General features: G+C 44.9%; 1 protein-coding gene across 1 annotated transcript in view; it reads right to left on the reverse strand.

Annotated features, from left to right (window-relative positions):
- grm2a (glutamate receptor, metabotropic 2a) overlaps positions 1 to 18,906 on the reverse strand; it is a 53,272-nt gene extending 34,366 nt beyond the window's left edge. The window contains exons 1-2 of the mRNA XM_054784761.1: positions 18,316 to 18,906; positions 328 to 1,045 (exon numbers count right to left, since the gene is read on the reverse strand). Of these exons, the coding sequence (XP_054640736.1) occupies positions 328 to 855 (528 nt within the window). The 5' untranslated portion in view covers positions 856 to 1,045; positions 18,316 to 18,906. The remainder of the gene's footprint in view (positions 1 to 327; positions 1,046 to 18,315) is intronic.
- Between the last annotated feature and the right edge of the window lie 149 nt (positions 18,907 to 19,055).

The raw sequence follows: 19,055 nt of genomic DNA on the forward strand, positions 1-19,055 counted from the left end.
GTAAACCTCACTCCCTCGGCCTTAAGAGCTGTGCTGGACGCTGGGTCGACAGTCCAGCCTTTTGGCCCAACGGTCAGCGATCTCGACTCCCATTCCGAAGGTCCTGTGTTCGAGCCCAGCACGGGACTGGCTGAAACAGGCGGGTTACACTTGGACGGATCACCACAGGGCTAACACCATGCAAATCCTACAATTTAGAGTCATGTCATCGGAACGTAGAGTTAACCTGGGGAACTTGGAGAGAGCCCACTTATGTACCCAAAGAAAATGCAAGGACCTAACCACAAACATGCATGCTGTGATGTGCCAGTGCTAATCAGTGCTTACCTGAATGGAAACATCACTGTAAGATCCTCCGATAACTCCAGAGATGGCCAAGGGGACATCGTCATGGATGGCGTACGAGCCATCGGGGCACGTGTACTCACTGTCGTCCACTTTGGTGAGCGAAGCCCTGACGAACTCAAGCGACTGCTCGAGAGCGTAAGTGTCCTTGGAGCACGTGTCCAGTATGTGAGCTCCTAAACGAATCCCAGGCAAGATGCGCTCGTCCTTGTTGATTTCATCCAGCGCGAGCAACATGGCCTCCAGTCGCTGGATTCCTCGTTGAGCGTTGATCTTCCCACAATCCTCAGCGGCCTCGCCCTTTTGGTGCACAGGGAAGAGGCCGCCGATCATCAAATCTCCTTCAAGCGTGATCTCCTTTTTGGAGTCAGTGTTATAACCTACCACAGGCAAACCCTGGGGAGCCTGGGCAAAGAGAATCACGCATACGACCAGGAGGATGAGGCGGGACAGCCAGTGGGGTCGGGGCACAGGGCGCACCCCCAACACTGGGGATTTCCCCAATGACATATCCCTGGGCAGAGAAAAGGTCCTGACTGTGCGTTTTGGTCGTGTTTTCTTGGGATGTCGCCGCGTCTGAAGAAAAAGCACGGTGAGGCGCAGCACCGGATCTCAGGTTTTTATTTTGACAGAGGCCATAGAAACCATCAGTGCGATCCTCTTGGCTGGCCTCCTCCTCTGGGCTTTTGGAGATTACAGCCTGCAGATCAAACAGACAGAAAGTCACTCCCAGCCTCAGATGCAACACAACAATTCCTTTGTCTTTTTGTGGCTGTGAGGAACTAAGTGCACAACTGCATGAGCAAGTGAGTAAACATTCTTCAATGCTTGCGGGCCATGCATGAGATTTTTGTCTCTTCACTCTTTCATCAAGCACTATAAACATCGCATGAAGCAGGGATTCTCAGACTGGGGGAACGGGAACCCCCGGGGATCCATGAGTCATAGGTTAGGGCGGGGTCTGCAAAAATGTTTTTGCAAGAAATGAATGAAGTTACAGTATAGTGTTTGGTTAAAAAGCTAGTCGCTACTATGAATGGAACCCGCAGAATAAAACAAACATTGTAAGCCGATAATGCTCACTTACATTAGGGTTAGTGAACTTAAACCAGACACGACTGTGATGCACCAACTAAATCACTCGCTTAGAAAGCATGAGGAGAGTTGTATGGAATTTGGACTCTTAGAGAACAAAATGTGTCATGTGCTTGCAGATGAATCCATGAAGCCAAGGCTTTAGGTTTCATTAAGCTTCAGCAGTGGAGATGACTTTATTTCAACAGGGTCACATGTGGACTGACGATCGAACCGGCAAACGTCAGGGTGGGAGACAACCACTCTACCCCCTGAGCCATGCCATGCTAGGTTTACTAGATGGTTCTAAGCCCAATGGCAGACCAAACACAAAAAATGTAAAAGATGTTCATTTTCCACTTCCTTTGTCCGTGTGGTCCACATCTAGACTACACCAAACTCCCAACATTCTGAGGGTATCATAACTTCGGGCAAAAATATCACGGTTTGACGGTTTCACGGTACATAAAATATCAAAAAATACCGGAATTCTTTCTAAATAAATAATAAATAAATAAAATCTACTGTAGCTACTCCTGCAACTCAAGTCACAACACAATCAATATTTTTTTATAAAAAAAAAATAAAATAAGAAAAATGCAAATAAATGCAATCAGGTGCCTCAAGAAGGTCACATAATAAATTTTCTTTTAAGAACTCGTAATTTGACGTTATCATTTCACAGTGGCAGGTCACACTTTTCCTCAGACTTGCGTTTTCCGGGTCATGTGATTGTCGTAAGCAACTGAGACGTTGTTAAGTGGCTGTTGCTTGTCGCTCAGTGGAGAATAAACTCCACTCCTGCCTCCTTCTCAATCACATCCTCACATCTAGTGAGCTTCCACGTGAGTAATATGTCGACCGACAACGGTGACAACAATGCTAATGAGGCAGCTAACGCCTGTGCTATGTATGTCCAACATGTGGCAACACAGCGCACGCCTGTGGTTTCAACACATCAAAACCCAGTTTCGAATTCAAGGAATAACACAGGACGTGACAAAGTATTCCACATAGTAGCCGCGCTGCACCTCCACTTTTTTTCATGTCGTAGAAACGGTATGGCGCAAAAAATTTGTTGTGGTTTTGAGACTGTGACTTTTTCATACCATTGTATACCTTGAAAGCGCTAACCCATGACTACCTGCAGGTGTAACAGTGGTAACCCGCGCCGGGCAAGTGTGCACCGATCCCCACTAAATGAAAGTTGAGCAGCGCTAACAGACGAGCTAAAAACACAGGTTGTCAACTCGTTATCCAGCGCGGTTGTTTAATGCAGGTGTAGGGAACCTATGGCTCGAGAGCCAGATGTGGCTTTTTTGACGACTCTCAGACATTTCTTAACATGATCAAATTGATATATTTTCATTTTATTTCTACCCCAATGCAGGTGGCCAATGCCAGCTGTCCTTTGGATATTTTCCGAGCCAGACACCAAACCTTGATTATTACTGGATAATGTGGCAGCCTAACCAGGTCATTGAGAGGTCAAGAAGTCAACTTACTTCCTTTAATTAAATAGTCAGCTAGCTAATTCTGCAGAGTCAACCCTTTTGACAAAGAAGATATATAGTCTGAAATTGTTGGTCTTGCTTAAAAAGACACACATTTGGTTGTATTCAGTGTTGAAAAATATGACATGGCTCTCACTGAAAGACATTTTAAAATATGTGGCTTTCATGTCTCTAGTAGCCAAACAGGTTCCGAACCCCTGCTTTAAAGAGGCTCTGATGTGATTCATCAACTGCGCTTAACTATGTTATAAACTGTTTGTAATTATGTTCTACACTGTTCTATTTTTGAAAGTGTAAATTTGTAAAAATGACATTTATAGTTGATGGCGCCATCCATGAAGAACTAGCTCTCGCAGTTCAGCCTCATTTCCGGAAGTGACGTCATCGGGGTGACACCTCTCAGCTAAAGCAGAGCAACAAACGCTTCTCGAGGTAGAGGGTCGACTTGGTTCAGTATATATTTCATTAAAATAGTAGTCACGCCAAAATGTCGTGCTGGATGTTCATAGGACCTGAGTGACACTGTAAGTGTTTTCTTCTCCCAAAGAAAACTAGACAAAGCAAGTGCAGAGAACGAGAGACCGATGGATGCCCACCTCGAGTTCTCTTCTTTGCAGTGATCATGGCGTCACTTTCGGAAATGAGACTGAACAGCGAGAGCTAGCTCGTCATGGGTGGCACCATGAACTATAAATGTCATTTTTGCAAATTTACAGTTCGCTTTCAAAAAGTGAACAATGTAGAACATAATTACAAACAATATATAACATATTTAAGCAAAGTTGATGATTCGTGTCAGGGACCCTTTCATGTGTCAGGGAGTCAGGTTTACCAACGTACTTTGGCACAGCCACACCGGCTGGCATCCATCCGTTCTCCAGTCCTCAGTCACATTTATGCAACCTGCTGAATGCAGGTCGGTAAAGGCGCTAAGACGCTGCCCAACTTATATGATAATTAGTGGAGTACCGCCAGGTTTCATGTGTCAATGTTCTGTGTGAAAGCAGATCCAATAGGAAGGGTTATTGTTCTTTGTCTCTGGCATTTGTGTGGGTTGACTCCGATCCCAGAGGCTTAATTAGGCGGGAGGTTGACTGCGGGTAAAGTTTATCAGAGTAAATCACTGAGCCGTAAGGATTTGTATCATATCCGTCGTCTCAGCGAATCAACTTGACAGACACGCGGTAATTAACATCGCTGGAGAGTCAGATCATGGAGACTAAAAGGGAGGCAATGAAGAACTCGTTGAGAGTGGCCTGCCAATTAGAACAGCAGAAAACTCTCCAACAGGAGTCAAGACTGCGGACAAGATTCTTTTGGGGTTTCCTCTGTTTTTCTGCCTTTCCTCCCGTTGCTCTCCTCCCTCTGCCTTGTTGTTTCCATGGAAACTTGCTGGTAGATGGAGAGAGGGATGAAGTGGAATGCAGACCAAGACAAGTTGGTGTGTCTGGCCATGCGTGGTGCTCGCTCCTCTGGGAGAACTGGCGAGCATTCGCTCTGAACTGGCCCGAGTCGACTCGCTCGCTCGCGTCAGCCGTCATTATTTTAATCCCTAAAACTAACAACCACAGTCAAAATCATGTCCTCGCCCCCCGCCCCGGCCGCTACTTTTATATTCACATATTCTCATTGTCAACACCTCTCCTCTGCAGCCATGGTTGCTAGGTTACCATGTCATGAAAAAGTGATGCGAGTAGATAACGTGAGCGCGTCAACGCCGGTGTCACCTTGGTGACTGCTGACTTGTGAAGATAAACACTCAGAAGTTCTGTTCAAATGAAATTACGGCTGACCAATCCCCTTCCTGCCACGTGCGTCCTTGTCAGCGTGAGTACTTGAAACGAGGAATGAGAGGTGGCATCTTGCACGAGGCAGCGTGTGCATGTCAGACGCCTGCTCCGTTTGCTCCCTCAGCAGCTCGTCAACAAGTGGGAGTTCACCACCTAAATGGGTCAAGTCACTTCTACTCCCGTCAAATACAAAAGCACCAGCAGACGAGACGGCGCTCGCCTTATTCAGGGAGATTTTTATGAATGCTTGTGGAAGACTGCGCACTGCAGCTCTGCAGAGAAAGCCTTGTAAGAAACATACGCGGCCAATGAAACCCGGGAGATTCCGGTGGAAAACGTTTCAGACGACTGCTGATGGAAGAAGATATCAGCACATAACAGCAGTGATGTACTTAGTAGGCAGAAAGCCTCCAGAGACTCTGGTGACAAAAAGATTTGTGGCTGTCACATTTGCAGCCTCCTCCCCAAATGTGCAGTCCCCCAGGAGGTCTCCAGCCCACAAGTGGACTCTTTCTCTCAATCTTTGCTTCTTCTTATAATAAATTAGTCGGTAAATACCAGGGATGTGCTGATCAGGGGTTTATGCTGCCGATTCCGATAGTGATCACATGGATTCACTATGCATTTTTCAATGTACTTATGACGAGCGCTATTGGCCAGGGGTTCCGTATAAGGGGGAAAAGTTAGGACAATTACAAGGTCCCCTGACTGTCAGGGGGCCCCAGAAGGTAGGTTATTATTAAAAAACTAAAAAGGAGGAAGGTGGGCGGGCGGCCGCACGGTGGCCTAGTGGTTAGCAAGTTGGCCACACAGTCAGGAGATCGGCAAGATCTGGGTTTGAATCGCCGTCGGGCATCTCTGTGTGGAGTTTGCATGTTCTCCCCGTGCGTGTGTGGGTTTTCTCCGGGTACTCCGGTTTCCCCCCCACATTCCAAAAACATGCATGTTAGGTTCATTGGCCACTCTAAATTGTCCATAGGTATGAATGTGAGTGTGAATGGTACCCTGCCATTGGCTGGCGACCAGTCCAGGATGTACCCCGCCTCTTGCCCAAAGGCAGCTGGGACTAGCATACCCGCGACCCTGAACAAAATGAAAATGGCCAAAAGCTACTCATTTTTGTAATATTTATTTTCATATCTTATTTCAAGCCAAACAAAGCCAGTTTGTTTTACCAAAACATGAACAAAATGCTGGCATCCACAACTCACATTGTGTGTTTCAGAATGCATTTCTTTCTACTGTTCTCAAGTTATTAACTCAAAACCTGAATAAAAAGCAGGCTTGCGGGCGCCTCATCTGGTCATGGGGGGCTACTTGGTGCCCGCGGGTACCACGTTGGTGCCCCCTGGGCTGTATGATATGAAAGGGGAACCATAACATTTAGACAAAAACATATTTGACTTACTTTTTCAAAATCCCTGGTGAAACTTAAGAGGATCAGGTGCCTTCTTTAAGGAGACTTTGGATGCGAGATCGGCTTGATGGCGCTCCAGCAGGAGCCACAGGCAGTCCGACCAATCCAACCACTTTTCGGGTTATCCACCTTAGACCTCCGACTGCCACGCGCACACGGGCGCGACATTAGCCGCTGCCTGACCGATGATGGCATCGCGAGGCTCGATAACTCACCACTCCCTGCCAAGTGCCCGCCCCACAAATGCCACACCAAACTAAAGCTTTTTCACACGCCACCCCGGCAAGACATTTTTCATGGCATGTTTTGTAGGGTGCAAAACTTATACCACTCTCACGACGACAGGTAAGTCCCACACGGGAGACGGTCGCTATAGGCTGGATGCTGCAATGGGGGGGTGTTTATCGGCGGATGTGATTGGCGTTATGAAGCATCAGCATATGCCGATACCGTGCTTTTTCACGGAAGTCGGTGGCCGATCGATCGGAGCACCCCAACCAAAGACACATTTATACGTTTTTAGAATCCTGAACAGCCGATCCCAACAAGGGATTTATACATCTTTTACGTTTTTTTGCACAAGAGGGGAAAAAAGAGGTGATGATGCTACTCTCCACTAATGCATTAACACTTCAGAGCACTTCTAAGCTGTAAAAACGGCCACAAGGTGGCAGACGTGCATTTGAAAAGAGCTCGGCAGGGATCATGTTAACGGACAAATCACACGTGTCAGGAAGGAGGAAGCGAGAGAGCGTGGAGGAGTGTAGCGTGCGTCGGGAAATTTTAACGCATGCACCGCGTGCACATACATGCACACGCGTAGTCCAGTTCCAAATGCAAAAATTGTAAATAGCTCATGGTGTTATGTTTGTACATAAATTGTTATTTCCATGTAAAACAACCCCTTTTTTGTGTTACGTTTTCTTTATGTTCATGACTATTTACGCTGTAGATTCTCGAAGCTATGAATGAAAACATGTGGAATTATGTCCTTCAAAAATTGTGTGAAATAACAGTTTTTTTTTTGACAGCGCTGCAAACCCTTGGTGCTCCCTTGGTGAGCATCATGAGGTCACCTGAAACGCTTTTCACTTCACAAGTGTGCCTTGTCAGGGTTACTTAGTGGAATTTCTTGCCTTATTAATGGGGCTGCGAGCATGGGGTTGTGTTGTGTGTCCAAACATTTGGCCTGTGCTCTAGTTGTTTAGATATTTGAGCAAAAAATATTTGTGTCAAAGTGAAAGTTATGCTTGAAATGCATCTTTTCACAAAAAGCTGCTTTTCTCCCTTTTGTAGTCAGGAACTGATATTTTCCTGAAACTTACCTACTGTATGTTCTACTGCTGAGCAACAGAAAAAGATAGAAACAACCTTTTTTTCTGATCTCTGTGTGCCTTGAAGGCTCAAAAAATGGTCTAAAATGGCAGCTACTGAAGGGGTTGTCTTTTGAAAAATGGCTGGGATTGAATGATATGGATGTGAGATGGAGCACGTTGGTGGAGCCCCAGCAGGACTTCCAGGTAGAACATAGGTGGGCTCCAAGCGAGAGAACAGCGGCGAACCCGGTGTCTTCCATCTCGCTCATCTCGTCTGATGTCATTTTATTATTTTCGGGTTATTAGCTTAGCCTTCTGACTGTCACGCACATGCAGGCGAGTGTTGTCCAGCGTTTTGGCTGCGTTGGCTGTCGTTTGACTGACTGTCGTTTGACCTCCAAAACTCACCACACTGGCATATTAAATTCAAGTTTGATCATGTTTGACGTGTTTGCAACACACGACACGACACGCAGGGATCGCTGCAGGTTTAACATTGTCTCTTCTCTCACTGATATTTCGTTGCTAAAGATAGCTTTGGAAACCTGGCTAACTAAACCAAACCCATTCTTTAGCTCATTAACAAGAATGGTGCCGTTATTCTTACTCACTTCTTCTTCTTTCAACATTTTATTTCTATTTTAGGGAGGTTTCAGGGTTTTTTTTAAGCTATGGTCGTCCAGAAACCGGAAGGTCGGAGGTTCGATCCTCACTCCGTCCATCCAGTCGCTGTCGTTGCGTCCATGGGCAAGACACTTCACCCACCTTGCGTCCAGTGCCGCCCACACTGTTTTTTTTTGTCTCACTCCCATTTCTTCATTTTGCATTTTGAAGCTCTACTTAGAACCTCCTTAAGATCCAACAGTGCAAAATGTACATTCTTGCCATTTTTCCACTGGTCTTAACATTTGGATCAGGAGTGTATCTCATTACACCAGGGGCGCCAAACTCGTTCTCACCGTGGGCCACATCGCAATTATGATTATCCTCAAAGGGCCACTTTTTTATAATTCATTCATTAATTATTACATACATTTTTCATTAATAAGAACGTTAATAAGTCATTTGAAATTGGATTTGACAACCAAAACATATAAGGTTTTCTGTCAATATTGACAACAAATACATTTAGCAAGAAAGATTGTCTTTTTGATTTAAAAAAAATATAGTTTAAAGTTGTTAAGTAGTTAATTTTGTTTGTACTTTATATTACAATTTTTTTCACTTATTTAAATGTATTTATATTAAGTAAAAACAAAATTAAATTACAGCATACAGCGTAGAGTACATATAAAAATGCAATAATATAAATATAATTTTACAATACTATAAAAGTAAAATAATGACAAATATTGCTTAAAAAAGTAGACAAAATCAATATTAATAACTAAATGACAATGTATAGAGAAATATTTTTTCAAATAATATTAAAATAAGTGTCCTTTTGACATGCCTTATTTCAAGGCTTTCGCGGGCCACATAAAATGATATGGCAGGCCAAATCCGGCCCCCGGGCCTTGAGTTTGACACCAGTGCATTACACAGTGTTACTAAACATGCAGCCGAAGCAGGTTTAAAATACAGCCAATAAGTTCCTTTTCTTCGCTGTTCACAAGCTGCAGCCCCTCCCCCTCATTGGGAACTGTATTTTGCGGCATTTTCAAAGCAGTCAGGGCTCATTCACAGCATTCCTCAAAGTTATTAGGCTTCCAAATTCTGCTAAATTGTCGCGAGAACGAGGCCCGCTGAGTTGTACGCTCGCTGTTCACTGCATTTTCCTAACATCCCAGCAACCATTTTATTTTCTCCTCCTGTGCGACTGTCTCTGCCTCCTTCAGCAGATGGCCCTTTTTAATTCAGCGACGTAAATCCCAGCAGCCTCTTCCACACTTCAAGCCAGACTGTGTTAAGGAATGGCAGTGGAGGGGCGGTGGCGTGATGGAGGGGGGGCAGCAGATGCAAGTGGGCGTAAAAACTAAGATAAAGGAAAGTGAGGTAAGCGAGGGAGGGCAGGGGAAATATGTCATTCAAGTGGGGAGCGGCATTAATATGGTAATATGCCCCCCCAGCGCCAAAGCGGCGAGCGGCGGAGGTCATCTGAAGCTGACTGGAGGTCCGTCGTGGAATGACGGAAAGGTGAAGCGACTTCAAGCTAACATTTTTCATCATGACTTCATGCAGTGTTAAGGTAATATCATGTAAGGAAATGTCTCGTTACTACCGCCTAGTGGCCAGAATACCACATATCACTTGTATTTACGTCTGTTTTGACGAATACTCGGCCGCAGGCGACCACCAAACAGTGATTATTTATCAATTCATTCATTTCTGATGAACCGCGATACTGCGAGGGACGACTGTAGCTCTCGACCGTGGACAAGATTGAGGAGTGGCGTGAAAATGACCCAGCAGCCTCATCATGTGACGCGTCCACATCAAAAGTACAACATCAGAAGTGACGCATGGAAATACCAATGAAAATGTGGCAAACAGACAGAAAAAGCAGCATCCAGGAAACGACTTTAGCAAAGATTGGCATCCGTCCTGTTGGTGCGCTCGCCACTGTGTTGTGTGCGTGACTTTACTTGAACTTTTCATCATATATATCGAAGAAAAATAATTACAAATTAATAAAATATATGAAAAAAACATGTAAAAATAAAATTATAAAAAAAAACATTATTAAAATCATTAAAACAAATATTTATTACATACAGTCATTTGTGCAAAATAATGTAAATAGTGCGACATAAATAAACCAAAGCCAAACCTACTATTGGCTATGATTCAAATCCTTTTTCCATCCATCCATCCATTTTCTATAGCGCTTCTCCTCATTAGGGTCACGGGGGCATGCTGGAGCCTATCCCAGCTGACTTCGGGCGACAGGCGGGGTACACCCTGGACTGGTGGCCAGCCAATGGCAGGGCACATATAGACAAACAACCATTCACACTCACATTCATACCTATGGACAATTTAGAGAGCATTTTGGGAAGAAGCCGGAGAAAACCCACGCACACGACATGCAGACTCCACAAAGAGATGTCCAACGTCAGATCTCCTGACTGTGTGGCCAACATGCTAACCACTAGGCCACCGTGCGGCCTGCATTTTTTGGTTAAAATCCAAAATTTGCAAACGCAAACCAAGGCAAAATGTTCTCATTCATTTTTAGCGTTTTCTGCGATTGACTGGCGACCAGTCCAAGGTGTAACCCGGCCTCTGGCCCAATGTCAGCTGGGATAGGTTCCAGCATACCCCTGCGACCCTCGAGAGGACAAATCGGTATAGAAAATGAACGAATGGATGATTTGGGGCTTTTTTCAGTTAACATCCAAAATGTATGCTACTATTTTGTCTTGGCTTCGTTTGCCTGTCCGGTTAGCGTGCAAACATCTGCAATCACCCGCCCAAGACAAAATCTTGCGATACTTAGTGAGGCATTCGGAATGAAGTGGGCAAACAAAAACGACTCCTGTCTGAGCAGTTTTTTTTATTGACTGCGGCAAACTCTAAACAAGCCGCCGTGAGCCCAAAGAAGGTTGTGAGTGACAGCAACGTTCCCGTCCGTCGCGTCTCTGGTTGTTGTTTGCCAAGGGTGTCCACTACAGGTAAATTGTTCATTTCTCTGTTTCACATGCCATGTTTGTGGCATTGTTTTTTCAATGTAAAACCGTGCACGTTAAAAAGACATTTACAGACCTTTCTGCATAAAAGTAAAAAAAAAAAAAAGGTATTGCCCTCCAAGCATAATCAAGAAAAGTGATGTTAAATGTCTAATAATTCGTTCATTTCCCGTTTGTAATTATTTTTGCATTATTTTCTGAATGTAAAACTATCATTATTGTCTATAAAAGGAGTTTTGTGTTCAAATTTGTGTGTGTCTGGAACGGATTAATTGGATTTACATTATTTTCTGTGGCAAAACTTGCCTTGGTTAAAGGAAAAGTGCATGTTTTTTTCTAATTTTGCCCATCGTCCACAATCCTTATGTGAGACATGAACACACACGCCTTTCTTGTTCTTTTCCGTGCGTTCAAAAATGAACAAAATGGGACGGACCTATTTTGCCTATAAAGCCTTCTAAAGAAACCTCCAAAAAGTGGCAACAAGGCTCCATTTACATCATGTGACCTGCATATTAACCAAGCTACAGCGACATTGTTATTATTGTTGTTATTAACGTTGTTACGCCCAAGAACTACGTTGGCGTAGTGACACCTCGCCACACCACACCAGCTCGCTACCAGCCGGCTAGCGACTAGCTTGCCTCAGGCCACTAGCGAAAGGTAACGCTACATATTGGAGCTGCCACCACTGCTGCTGTGTTTTTGTTTTTCACGCTAGGTGTAGCGTTCCTTTCTATGTTGCTATGTGAAGTCAATGCACCCAGGAAGGAAGTTCTGCTAATGCTTAAAATGAGCAAAATAGTGTAAGTGTTCCATGTTATCATGAATGTGCCTGTTACTACATGCTCACAGCATGGAGAGAAAACCATAAAACCTTGTAAAGTCGGACCTTTTGGAACGGATTAATGATGCTAACCAAGGCACCGCCGTATTTGTGAAAATAAAAGTATCGACCTGCTACTGACTCTACCAGTGACATTTGGATGGATCTGCCCACCCCCCCAACACACAAGCAAAGAGTACAAATGTTTTTCCAGGACTTTGCATTAGAAATGTTGTATTCAACTTCTGGTTGGACGATTCCCATCTGCTCTTTCTTCCACGTGTTTCCGCCTGAACGAGCTCATTCCGTGCCGCCATCATCAAAACAAGGAAGTGCCTCCCTAAAAATAAAAGTGCCTGCCCTTTGCTAATAAGGTCATGCATACAATTAGCAAGTCAGTCAGGTGGAAATGCTGTCATGTGATCATGTTGAAGGCAGCGCTGGCGAGAGTGTACGTCCTCTGGTCGCCATGGCAGCCACAGAATTCCAAGTAGAATATTCCTCATTCCTGTCCTCGCTTTCAACCGCACCCCCCCACCCCCATCACACTTCTCCACCTGGAAAAGTGGGGAATCCCTTGCATGTGCTCACCAAAGCATCCCCCCCCCCGTCCCAGGAGCCCCATTCCGCCTTCCTCATCAAACATTCATCCTCTCGCTTTGTCTCGCTCACGTCTTTACTGCAGGATGTGCCGTCACTCCCAACTCAGCCACGGATGGATGGATGGATGATGGAATCGATGGATGGGTGGATGGATGGATGGATGAATGATGGATGGATGGATGGATGATGGATGGACGGATGATGGATGGATGATGGATGAATGAATGGATGGATGGATGGATGGATGATGGAATCGATGGATGGGTGGATGGATGGATGGATGAATGATGGATGGATGGATGGATGATGGATGGACGGATGGATGGATGATGGATGGATGGATGATGGATGGATGATGGATGGATGGATGGATCATGGATGGATGGATGATGAATGGATGGATGATGGATGGATGGATGGATGGATGGATGGATGGATGATGGATGGATGGATGGATAGATGTTGATGGATGATGGATGGATGATGGATGGATGGATGGATGATGGATCGATGGATGGGTGGATGGATGGATGATGAATGATGGATGGATGGATGATGGATGGATGGATGATGGATGGACGGATGGATGGATGATGGATGGATGGATGATGGATGGATGGATAATGGATGGATGGATGGATGATGGATGGATGATGGATGGGTGGATGGATCGATGAATGATGGATGGATGGATGGATGATGGATGGATGATGGATGGATGGATGATGGAAGGTTGGATGGCCCTTTGTTTTCGCACACTTTTTACTCTCCTTTGTCCTTTGTTGCATTATTCATCCTCGCTTTGCTGTGACAAAAGTTGTTTGTCATGAATGGAGATGATCAATCCGTCCACTGATCAACAGATTTTAGCAGGAAATCAGTCGTGCGAAAAGATAACGACTGCAGTGAAAACACGACACACCGACAGGCCACAACATTAGGTACACCACACGATGGAGTTTGTACTGAGGGCCGCGTACTGAATCATATTTGATCTTCTATTTGATTTAGTTACATTTATTATTTAGAATAAATTCTTTTATTATTTTGTAAAACGTCTAAAAAAAATGCATAGACAAAGGTATACTGTTTATACATACTGTATATATATATATATATATATATATATATATATATATATATATATATACATATTTAAATACTGTATATGATTAAACATTAACTTGAAATTAATTAATTAAATTAGAAAATACATGCAGCTTTTGATTTTTTTTGTATTTCTTTAACATATAAATATACATATATGCAGTATATATATTGTATGTACATATATTTTTTGACTTATTAGGGTTTTTCAAAGTTAACGTGGTAATAACGTAAAAACAACATAATAATGTTTAAAACATACATTTTTAATCTCTCTCTATATATATGTAAAATGTTTTTATATATAGATTATATGTACAGTATGTACACTGTTTAGACTTTTTACAAAATAAAAAAATTTATATAAAATAATATATTTAAATCAATAAATAAAATTATAAAATACCTACTTGTGATTTTTTGGGATTTGCTTAATATATATAAACATCATTATTGGGACTTTTTTACATAGATTATATGTGTATGTATTTTTTTTTTTTACTATTTACAAAATTTAAAAATACATGTATGAGAAAATAATACATTTATATAAATCAGTTAAATTCTAAAATACCTGCAATATTTTGTTGTTTTTGTTTTTATAAATATAAATATAAATTCAGTATATATAAAAATATATATATACAATATACACACACACAGTATGTGTGTTTGTGTATATGTGTGTGTGTATATATATATATATATATATATATATATATATATATATATATATATATATATATATATATATATATATATTCCATATGCCTCGGATTTGGAGGTGCTGAGTCTCATCCCAGAAGCTTCACACTCAGATGCAAACCGTCCCAGTAAACGCTGCAGGTCACAGCCCGATGAGGCCATCAGGACCACATCGTCTGCAAATAGCAGAGATGAGATCCTAGTGCCCCCGAACTGGACTCCCTCGACACCTTGGCTGCACCTAGAAATTCTGTCCATGAAAATTATAAACATAATCTGTGACAAACGGCAGCGAAGGCAGAGGGCAACGTTCACCGGAAACAGGCTTGACTTACTACTGGCAATGCGAACCAGGCTCCTGCTCCGGTTGTACAAGGACTGAATGGCACGTAGTAGCGCGCCACCAATCCCATACTCCCGGAGCACCCCCCACAGGACACCGCGAGGGACACGGTCGAATGCCTTTTCCAGGTCCACAAAGCACATGTAGACCGGTTGGGCAAACTCCCAAGTACCCTCCAGTACGCTTGCAAGGGTGTAGAGCTGGTCCAGTGTTCCGCGACCAGGACGAAAACTACATTGCACCTCCTGTAGCCGAGGTTCGATTAACGGTCGTACCCTTCTCTCCAGCACCCTGGAATAGACTTTCCCAGGGAGGCTGAGGAGTGTGATCCCCCTATAGTTGGAACACACCCTCCGGTCACCCTTCTTGAAACGGGGGACCACCACCCCAGTCTGCCAATCCAGAGGTACTGTTCCCGACTTCCACGCAATGTTGAAGAGACGTGTCAACCAAGACAGTCCCGCAACATCCAGAGCTTTGAGGAATTCAGGGCGAAACTCGTCCACCCCCGGAGCTTTGCCACTGGGGAGCATTTTGACTACCCCAGATACCTCAGCCACGGTGATGGAACAGTTCGCGTTCGTATCCTCAGTCTCTGCTTCCTCTATGGAAGGTATGTCAGTGGGATTGAGAAGGGCCTCAAAGTATTCCTTCCACCGCCTGACTATATCCTCAGTCAAGGTCAGCAGGCCCCCGTCCCCACTGTAAACAGTGTGGACCGGGCACTGCTTCCCCTTTCTGAGGCGCCGGACGGTTTGCCAGAACCTCTTCGAGGCCAACCGAAAGTCGTGTTCCATGGCCTCACCAAACTCCTCCCACACCCGAGTTTTTGCCTCGACCGCTGCCGAAGCCGCGTGCCGCTTGGCCTGCCGGTACCTGTCAGCTGCTTCAGGAGTCCCACAAGCCATCCATGCTTGATAGGACTCCTTCTTCAGCTTGACGGCAGCCCTGACCTCTGGTGGACTCCAGGAAGGCTGGGTACTCTGAACTGCCGTTTGGCGCGTACGCACAAACGACAGTCAGGACCCTTTCCCCAACCCGAAGGCGTAGGGAAATGACCCTCTCGTTCACCGGGGATGACTCCAACACAGAGGCACCAAGCCGGGGGGCTATTAGTAAGCCCACACCAGCTCGCCGCCTCTCCCCTGCAGCAACTCCAGAGTAGAACAAGGTCCAGCCCCTCTCGAGGAGTTTGGATCCAGAACCCAAACTGTGGGTCGAGGTGAGTCCGACTATATCTAGTCGGAATGTCTCAACCTCTCTCACAAGTTCGGGCTCCTTCCCCGCCAGAGAAGTGACGTTCTATGTCCCAAGAACCAGATTTGGCTGCCGAAGACCAGGTCGCCTAGGTGCCCTCCCTCGACCGCCACCCAAAATGCAATGCACCGGACCCTTATGCTTGCCCCCGCAGGTGGTGGGTCTACGGGAGGGAGATCCCGTGTGGCTTCTTCGGGCTGAGCCCGGCCGGGTCCCCCGGCTGAAAGCCCGACCACCAGACGCTCGCCTGCGAGTCCCTCCCCCAGGCCTGGCTCCAGGGTGAGGCCCCGGTATCCCACTTCGGGGCGAGGTGCGGTCTCTCCTCGTGTGTTTGTTCATATGGGTCTTCTGAATCACTCTTGGTCTGGCCCGTCACCCAGGACCTGTTTGCCTTGGGAGACCCTACCAGGGGCATGTAGCCCCAGACAACATAGCTCCTAGGATCACTCAGGCACACAAACCCCTCCACCACGGTAAGGTGGTGATTCACAGAGGGGATATATATATATATATATATGTATGTATATATATATATATATGTATATATATATATATATATATGTATATATATATATATATGTATATGTATGTATATACACATATATTACTTCAATAAAAGTGACACTCTCCCGTGAATCTTGAAAAAGGCAACAAACAAAAAATAAAACTGACTTCAATAAAAGTGTAAAAAGTAATAAAAAGAAATAAATCTAAAAAGGTCAGGGAGCCATAAATGTCACTATTATTAGTAAAGAATATATTCTTATATATGAATGCACACAATTACATGATTTATTCTGCTGTTTCGTTTAGCTCATGCTTTTTTTTTTTTTTTACAGACTTTGCCATGCATATCTGTTGTTGATATTTTATCATTATCCATCCATCCATCTTCTTCCGCTTATCCCAGATCGGGTCGCGGGGCTTCCCAAAAACTTCGCCCATCTCCTCCCGGTGGATCCCGAGGCGTTCCCAGGCCTGTTGGGAGACATAGTCTCTCCAACGTGTCCTGGGTCTTCCTGAGGCCTTCTACTGGTCAGATGTGCCTTGAACACCTCCCCAGGGAGGCGTCCGGGAGGCATCCTGACCAGATGCCCGAGCCATCAATGCGGAGGAGCAGCTGTTGTACTGCGAGCTTCTCCCGGAAGACAGTGCTTCTCACCTCATCTCTAAGGGAGAGCCCAGCCACCCTACGGAGAAAACTCATTTCGGCCGCTTGTACCCGCCATCTTATCCTATCGGTCACTACCCAAATGTAAACGTTCTACTAATTCCAGTCAATTTTTCTGTCTGAATTCATAAACATTCACTCCCAATATCATCCAAGCATTTAATAAACCAAGAAAATCTGCTTTTAGCCGACAAGACAACTAGATTGTGTCACTATTTCATCCTCTTTTATGGAAAAATGAACTTTCATCTCATCCCCTTCACATCATTGATGGATTGCGCCCAAGGCAACACCTTGTTCTTACATCTCTCATCTTTTCAAATGAATCGCAATGAACCCAAAGCTTTGGCAAACTTTCTCTATTTATTTATTCTTACTATTATCATCATCATCATTATTGTTATTATTTGTGCTCCATTTTGTCACATTGTTGTGACACAAGTGTGCGTACTGCACGTACATCAACGTGGAGACACAGCAGATGTTGTGTGGGCATCAGGTGCACAATAGAGCAATAAAGACAAATGCTGGAGCGTGCGCGCACACACACACATCCAGCATGCATGGCAGAGTACCACGAGGAAGACCAAACAATCAAGAGGAGCTTAGTGACTCAAACATCCGGAGAAGGCACTATATGATGCTGAAACCTGCACACACACACACACACACACACACACACACACACTCATACATTAAAATCAGCCCAAATGAACCCACAATGAAATAAATCATCAGTAATCCTTTAAACCCAAACTCTTCCCTCCTGCAGAGCACCAATTGAAACGTAACAGGTGACAAGACTCTTCTTCATGCATTATTTACCGTACAATCCTCAGCATCTTCCTGCAGCTTCCACATTCCTTAATGAAGCCCCCCGTCTTTTTTTTGTAGGGGACATCTGTTTTATAAGTACAGTATACTGAATAAGCAACTTCTTTAAAAAAACACCCAAACAAACATCACATGTATTATTTTACTCATCATCGTGTGTTTATGAAGCATTATGTGGCAATGCAATTTAAAAGGTGCATGAGGGGGCGGGGGGGAGACCAAGTATATTTGCAAAAACACAAAACGGACCCTCAAATTTCTATTAAAAAAAAACAAAACACAAAAATTGTCTGTCCAATGCATATCCAACATTTGCATACACGCAAATGAACATCCTTAATATTAACTGAGTGCAGCAAAAGTTGTCCCCCACTCCCTCCTTACCTGTCCGGGCTTCCTCAGCTTCCAGCGGGCTGGACGAGCAGCGCTGCGCCGGCACACATCCTCCGGAGCGGTCCTGCAAGGCTGAGTGAATGGAGAAAGGAAAGGAAAGGAAAGGAAAGGAAGGAAGGAAGGGAGGGAGGAAGGAAGGCGGGCCGAGTGGAGAGGCGCGTCAGGCGCCGATGCGCTGTCCGTGGTGCTGAAGGGGGAGCGGTGGTGCCGCCTCGCTCCTCCAAAGTCACATTTCTCTCAGCCCGATGTGCTCAGGACGCTCCGAGTTGAACGTGTTGTTGCTCGAGGAGGAGGAAGAAGAAGAAGATGCTAAAATACGTGCTGGGGACACTCAAGCATCCGGCAGTGAAGCCCCGCCGGAGAGCATCCTCTGCAACTTCTAAAAGCCCCCACAGGACAGAAGAGGAGGAGATGTCGGCTTGGTGATGATGGTGAAGCCAAGTGGAGAAGCAGCGGGGAGTCTCCTCCTATTCGTGCACGTGGGCAGCAGGGAGGCATCAAAGTCAAATAAGGATTTTTTTTTTTTGTAATTTGGAATCCACAAACACGTTGCGGCACGTGCAGGGTGAGGTGGTCTGTCCCACGTGGCCACCTTGGTGCCCCCGTGTTGTCTTAGATGAACATTTAACAATGGTCTCCATCACGTGGAGGAACGCCATCACTTGTTGTGTCATCGCTTTCATGTCCGGCCTCGGGGGCCTGCCAGAGTGTGGACGAGCCGTCTGGAAGAC

This window comes from Dunckerocampus dactyliophorus, chromosome 8, assembly GCF_027744805.1.
Source record: "Dunckerocampus dactyliophorus isolate RoL2022-P2 chromosome 8, RoL_Ddac_1.1, whole genome shotgun sequence".
Lineage (NCBI taxonomy): Eukaryota > Metazoa > Chordata > Actinopteri > Syngnathiformes > Syngnathidae > Dunckerocampus > Dunckerocampus dactyliophorus.